Source organism: Fonsecaea erecta (genome assembly GCF_001651985.1).
Source record: "Fonsecaea erecta strain CBS 125763 chromosome Unknown Scaff12, whole genome shotgun sequence".
NCBI lineage: Eukaryota > Fungi > Ascomycota > Eurotiomycetes > Chaetothyriales > Herpotrichiellaceae > Fonsecaea > Fonsecaea erecta.
Window position 1 is genome coordinate 904,282 of NW_017387255.1, and position 6,856 is coordinate 911,137.

The window sequence follows — 6,856 nt, forward strand, 5'->3', positions numbered from 1 at the left end:
CGTTGGGTGTCAGCCCAGATGGATAGCCTCAGACTAGCGGAGTCGAAGCGACGGGCAGGTGTAGGCGTTCACGGCCGAAAGGGTGCCTGGCAGTTGTCATGTCACCACAAGAAGCCAAGTCTGAGGGAGGGCGTCTTGAAAACTGCTACGCCAGTTGTCGTTGGTCGACCCCATGAGCACACCAAGCCAGGCAAGGGTTGGCATTACATGCACCATGAAATATACTTTTGCCTTGCGCTGAGCGGCTACGAGAAGACTCCTCCGGATCCATTGGATTTGGAGACAGGCTTTCCAAGACAGTCGCTGATCATAGCTGATTCAAGAGAAATGGTACGTACCTATCGATTTGCTGGCGGTATATTGTACACTTATCTTCTAGATCCCAGTGGGTATGCTGTACTGTCCAGATCAAGCTTCCGTAGTCTCTTATCAGGTAGCATGGTGTACATCGGGTTAGGCTCAAAGCAAAGGATGGGAGGCACAGTCGCCGTCCGTATCGAATTGGGTGGAATTCGGATAATTACGAGCAGGCTGTGCTCTTTCCTTCTTATCTTTGGAGGGATTGGAGGCTCAACCCCTCCCACACCTGGTCTAGGCCTGCGAAGGTGGCGTGCATCCTTGAAAGGTGTTGTCCTACTTATCCTTGAGCGCTAAGCCCTCGATTGATCGACCTCGCCATTGTTCTTCCATTTCTTCAATACTTGAATTCGGTGCTGCAACCTCTGTCTGTTCAGGTTCGATCCCTTATGATGAATGGAAAGTCGAGACTTCCTTACTCGCCGGGGTACCCGAAGCATTCGCAGACATCCCCCAATCGCGTACTCAAAGCATGTGACAGGTGTAGGTTGAAGAAGACTAAGGTTTGACAACGACTATTTGCAGATTCTACTTCAACTGACATTTGACACAGTGTGATGGGAGAAGACCGTGCAGCCGGTGTGAAGCCGAAGACACGGTCTGCTCATTTGCCATGCCAAAGAAGTATCGCAACGTCGTGCATCCGAAAGGGTCTGTCATCTTTGCAGTAGATGAGAGCTTGACTGATAAACCACAGCTCCGTGGAAATGCTCTTGCAACAGCAGGAATGGCTTGTGTCCGGCCTTCTTGAGCTCTATAGGCGTACTCAGCTCGCCTGTGGGCCTTCGAGCGACTCTCCTCCTGATGCGCAGAATGGACTTCCTTCAGTCCATAACATTTTGGAGCAGCTGGGTGTGCTGGAAGAGAGTCACAGTTATTCCCCTCCCCATCCCGGCCTAGTAGCGCCTTTCAGACAGCATATCTACGAAAAGCCAGGCGACATGTACGAGAGAGCGTCATACTCCCCAAGAATAACTCCCCTTGACAATCACGTTGTTCCGTTTGAAGACGGACCGTGCTATCAGACTTTTGCACCCCCAGCGACAGATAGGATCTTATTTCCGCCAAACGGTGATCACCTCTCTCCATTCTTTGAACTCCACAATACTCCTCACCATGCGCCGCCTACTCTGTCAAGTCATTCGGACACAGAGCCTTCATGGGACAACGATCTTACCATGAGACTTGACGAAACTGGTGAGGAGCTGCTATCCGCCGAGCCCAAGCCAGCCCTTCACATTCCTCGACCACCAGAAATCTATGCTAGAAGAGATTCTTTTCATCAGCAATATTCGACATACCCTTCGGGCCAAATCATACCCGTATTGATCACCGCAAATTCCGTTCATCATAGCCTTGAGCCACTCGCTTTTCCGGCCGCAAATACCGTGGAACAGCCCAACAGATAGACTATATATGTCGATAGCACAAAAGTATTTTTTTTTTTTTAAAAAAAAAAAACCTGACAGGCGTCATGCACATTTTATGTTGAGGCTAACACTCGAGGACGCGACTCAGGCAAGGAAGCATTCTAGTCTATTGTGCCCAAGAGTGACAATAATTCGCATGCAGAAAGACTTTCAGCTGAAACTGCTATGGATTCCTTTTCAATTATGTTTCCGAAGAACTAGGACAAGCAATAGCTCATCTCTGATCCAGGTGCAACACAAGTTATTTCGTTACTTAAACACGAGACTTAAAGGTTCCCCTCCAATACTGAATCATTATTTCAGCGGATGAGATGGTATAGGTCCAAGAATATTTTGAGCCATAAAGGCTGAGAAGAGATTCTCAGTCGTGTTTGGTCTCAGGCTTCGGTTGTCTTGTCCCTACAAGCAAATAAGCGGAAGATACCTGTATTATCAATCGCAATTGGGCACTCACTGCATTTCGGGCCTTGTAGCTTCTTCCCTGTGGGCAGGTCGATCCTTTGTACATACGTAGAGCCCCTGTTAATCTGTCAGAGTATTCTTTGCGCGCATGGGGAAACGATAACATACGCAAAGGCCACTTCCCAGCCAAAGGAAAGCTCCTATGAAGATAAAAGCGTTGCTGGTCCTCCACGTGCCACAGTGGACTGTGCCAACAAGAGTTTCGTTTGTACCAGTAATGGGAACTACGCGGTACCAGTGTCCCCAGTAGTATCCCCAGTTGGACCAATACCACCGAGAATTGCACCCTCCGGACGATGTGAGCTATTGAGACGTATGAGCACAACAGATCGACTGGCCACAACCAATTAGCACATAGTAGAGACTCACATTGACCAGCAATCCAAAGGAAACGATCCAGCATATGAACAATGCGAAGTCGAGTGGGAATGCCCAGAAAGAGTATTTCAAGGGAGGCATCAACAGCAGAGCTGCAAGTATGCTGATACCCGCAATCACCATGGTATACACGATTCGGCCATTCGCGTGAGCGTGAGCATCGTCAAGAAGGTGCAAGTAGAAGCCGAGTATACCGGCAACAATTGCGGCACTGACAACTTCGCAGATGCGAAGACAGAATGAAGCGACCTGGGATCCTGTACCCATGATGTAGTGAGTCGAGTACTCGTACTATCTTATTTAAGAACGAATGATCGCCCTTGTTATTTCAAGGTCTGGAAAGTAGATTGCAATCCGAGCCAGGAAGGGAGGTCGAGGCCGAGAAGCAATTGTTTGATCTTTTGTCTGAGCAAAAGGTAGGAGAGGTATCTTATGCGAAAGCCAGTCTATCGCAAAGATAATACGATACTCGTTGACAAGCTATACGAAAAATAAGAGGGAGGCCACGTTGCTCAAAGTCACTGTACTCTAACACGAATGCTCTGCCGCCTCAGTCCGAGTCACTCGAAAGTTAAATATCACGTAGCTTTCCTGAAGTTCTGCGGCGCACAGACACCAAATGAGTTTCAATTATGTAGGCGACCCCGTCTAGATCCGGGGAACAGGAGCCAAATATAGCAAATGGAGGAAAAGAAGTTGATCGAGACCTGGAGTGGCCGTAAGTGGGTGACACACTCCAGGGTTGTAATGTGGCTATCGAAAGGCTGTACCAGAGACCCTTGCGGTCTCCCATTAATGAAAAGGTATTAGAAGCTGCTGTGAAGACCACAGAAGTAGGATATGTATCTACCGGAACCTATAGTGATCTACAATGGCGCCCATCGACTTTCTGAAGTACGGAATTCACACAAGACGAGGAGATGTGGGCGGTGGTCTGAACAGTATGAACGCAACGGACGACTCTTCAGGAGATGCCCCTCACGTAGGCAACCTGGTCCCAGTATACGTCACCATCACTCTGGTTGTAATATTATTATGCCTTGGGTAAGCTCAGCGAAAAGCATTTGCTCTGTTCTGTGAGATATCGAGCGCACCAGGGCTCGATCCGGATATCTGTCTACCGCTGTGTGGATTCATGGCTGACTGCGTCCAGTGTGAGGGAGTACTTGAGAATCAGACGGGAAAATCGGCAGCGTAACCAGCTACTCACAAAGCGGAAAGAATGGGAAGATGAATTTCTCGCTACTCTGCCGTGTGCCCTTAGCCTGAGAGAGTATCGGGCTTCGAAAGGCCTCGTCAGTGCTCCTGTCCTTGGATCAGATTGTTCATCAATCTCGGAAGAAGAGATAATCTGGTGAGTCTTTCAGAGGCAATGCATTGAACTGGTGTCCGTTACAAATTGCTAATGACGATCTTATTTCCACAGCGCAATATGCCTTGACACAATTCAATTGGATGATTCCATAAGGACACTACGACGTTGTACACATTTCTTCCACCAAAACTGCTGCGACGAATGGATCCGAAGAGAACTGCAGGCTCAAGGGAAATTCAAGGCTGGAGCAACATCTGGCGGTCAGTTGGCTCTACCATTCAACCGGATTCCAGTTTCTTGTCCGGTCTGCCGTACGAAGTTTGCTTCAGCCTCGAGCTGCAATCTGGCAAAACCAGAGACTGCACATGTATGTGATTAGAGGGCGTAAATCGAGACGTTCACTCTGGTCTGTCATACTATGTTTTTCGCAGCCTTCATCAATGCTACCTCAAAGCTTGTCTAAAGCTGTCTCAGTTTTACGTTAGTCCCCTCGAGAGCTCTGTTATCTCACTGGGAGACAATACTCCGTACTTTGGCCCAACAGCCCTACTCAACCTGGACTTTTAGTCACGGGTAATTGGGTCATGCTCACTTTCGTCTCGCGATGGTCCGAGCTCGAGCATGTAAGTATTGGTGCCGGGGATTCCGATATGTTGTGACAGTAAAGTTTCTTCACTCTCTTGGCCATATTATTATCAGACTGTCCAGTTGAGAAGTGTGGTATGTCTGTCTGGATACCGGGTTCGCCACTGTGGGGATATGTCAACCAGCCAGCCGGTCACGGCTTCTCATGGCCAGCATTCTGCGCCGAGAAGCTCGTTCCGGGAAAGACCGAGCTAGGTGTAAACTCAATACTTCGATCCTCCTGGATCCTGTCAGCAATGTCAACTGGGAGGACTACATGTGTGAAGCATACTTTTTGGTGTGAGAGAACGCATGATCGGCTTTGGTTCTTCCCTAAAGCATATTCCTCGAATGACGACACGTAGGGAGCCATGACAGGAAAGAAGAGATGAGGGGAGGACAACAGAGTCGAAACATGAGCCTACAAATGCAGCTTGTCTCGCAGATACCCATGCATCCGACATTATCTCGACAATCTACATCTTTCGACCTCACCATCATGTCCTTCAAGGCTCATTTTCGAAGGCCTAGTAATGGCGTAGCTATGGGCTTCCTACGTGATGCCCATAGAAATCACACTACCGCCTTCTTGTCAGAGCTCGCAGGAACCTTTCTCTTCCTCTTTTTCGCCTTTGGCATCGCCCAGGTTGCAAATACTCCGCCACCTGCGGATGCCAACTCTGAGCCAAACCTTTTGGCCATCGTATTCATTGCCCTTGGCTTCGGGTCATCCCTCGCTGTTAACGTCTGGCTGTTCTACAGAGTCAGTGGCGGCATGTTCAATCCGGCTGTAGGTTTGCAAATACGAACAAAATACTTCCAATAGCTGTGGCTAATCCGCCAGGTGACTTTGACGCTTTGGCTCATTCGTGCCGTGCCTACCTCACGCTGCGTGGTGGTCTTCCCTGCCCAAATTATAGGCGGAATCGCTGCAGCTGGTGCTGTATCTGCAACATTGCCTGGACCGATGGCGGTGAACGTGAGACTTGGGGGAGACACCAGCGTTGCCCGGGGCCTGTTCATCGAGATGTTCGCAACGACCCAGCTCAACTTTGCTGTCATCATGCTCGCCGCCGTCAAGCACAAGGCAACTTACCTCGCCCCCATCGGCATTGGCATAGCTCTATTTATTGGCCATCTTTTCAGTCAGTCTGCGCCCTGCCTCTTGTGACAATAGTAAGATCAACGTGGCTGACTTCTGCCAGGTATCTACTATACCGGTGCTGGCATCAACCCTGCTCGGGCTTTTGGTCCCGATGTTATCACACATAGCTTCCCGCACTACCAGTGGATCTACTGGATTGGTCCGTTTCTCGGCTCCTTACTGTCGGCAGCATTCTTCTTCCTTCTTGAAGTCTTCGACTGGAAAACAGCCAACCCTGGTCAAGATTATGATGACTTGGAGACTCAGGTTATTACCCCGACCAAGACAACCTCTCGACCAAACGTTGCGTTGCCAGACCTCTGAACGCTGAGAGAGCCTCCAGGTCACGCAGACAGAGAGGTGGAGACATTGGGCAGCGGTGCTGAAGGGTCAAATCAGATCAAAAACATAAATGAAACACACATACAAGGCTCTAAAAAGCCGATGAGATCATCTGGCGCAGGGACGAGGGCAAATAGGCGCAATGTTAATGGAACAGCACAGCGGACGAGGGTTGAATGAGGAACGGGAAGTACCTATCACTAAACATAAAACTTACTTGAAAAACTTACATCCTTTCAGAAACTTAGCTAGCAGTTTTGCGTTCTCTCCGATTCTTCGCTGGTTTCCCTTTTCTAGACCGACTGTCGAATATAGCAGCCGTTGTTGTCATGCAGGGATCTTTCCTGATTATGTGAAGCCTCTGCGGGCTACCTCCTCAAAGGCAACTTCGCGAGCACATGTGAGGCAAGCGGGTGATTCTTCGTATTTATCCGATCCTGTCCGGCGGACATCCGTCGGGTCAGCCCCTCCATTTTTTGACCTGGGGCCCCAGAAGGAGGAGTATATCACTAACCCCATCGGTCAAACCAGGACGTCAGTTAAGCGGTGTTGGTGTGGCCAGGCTATGATAATGTGTTGAGTAAACGAGACCCCAGCTAGAATGGTACGAGTAATGCACATGGTGAATGAAATTTACAAGTGAAAAAGGCAGGATCTGTGTATCTTGTGGGATAGTCTTCAACCTTCGAGCCTAGCACTTTGCGGCTGCTCTAGGGCATTCCAAGGCTACGACGGGCAAAACCCATATCCATGCTCTTTTGGGAACACGCCGATGGAAGCATGGATTCGATCAATCAATGTTTC

At 49.2% G+C, this 6,856-nt stretch overlaps 2 protein-coding genes across 2 annotated transcripts; one reads left to right on the plus strand and one right to left on the minus strand.

The window, feature by feature from the left end:
* Nucleotides 1-2,237: 2,237 nt before the first annotated feature.
* AYL99_10890 (hypothetical protein) lies at nt 2,238-2,894 on the minus strand (the record flags this gene model as incomplete). Its single annotated transcript, XM_018842396.1, has 4 exons — nt 2,238-2,240; nt 2,298-2,306; nt 2,358-2,552; nt 2,619-2,894. The coding sequence occupies 4 exons, from the start codon at nt 2,892-2,894 to the stop codon at nt 2,238-2,240; spliced, it is 483 nt and encodes a 160-aa protein (XP_018688557.1).
* Nucleotides 2,895-4,981: 2,087 nt separating this feature from the next.
* On the plus strand, nt 4,982-6,034 carry AYL99_10891 (hypothetical protein; the record flags this gene model as incomplete). Its single annotated transcript, XM_018842397.1, has 3 exons — nt 4,982-5,356; nt 5,411-5,711; nt 5,772-6,034. 3 exons carry the CDS (start codon nt 4,982-4,984, stop codon nt 6,032-6,034), a joined length of 939 nt encoding a protein of 312 aa, XP_018688558.1.
* Between the last annotated feature and the right edge of the window lie 822 nt (nt 6,035-6,856).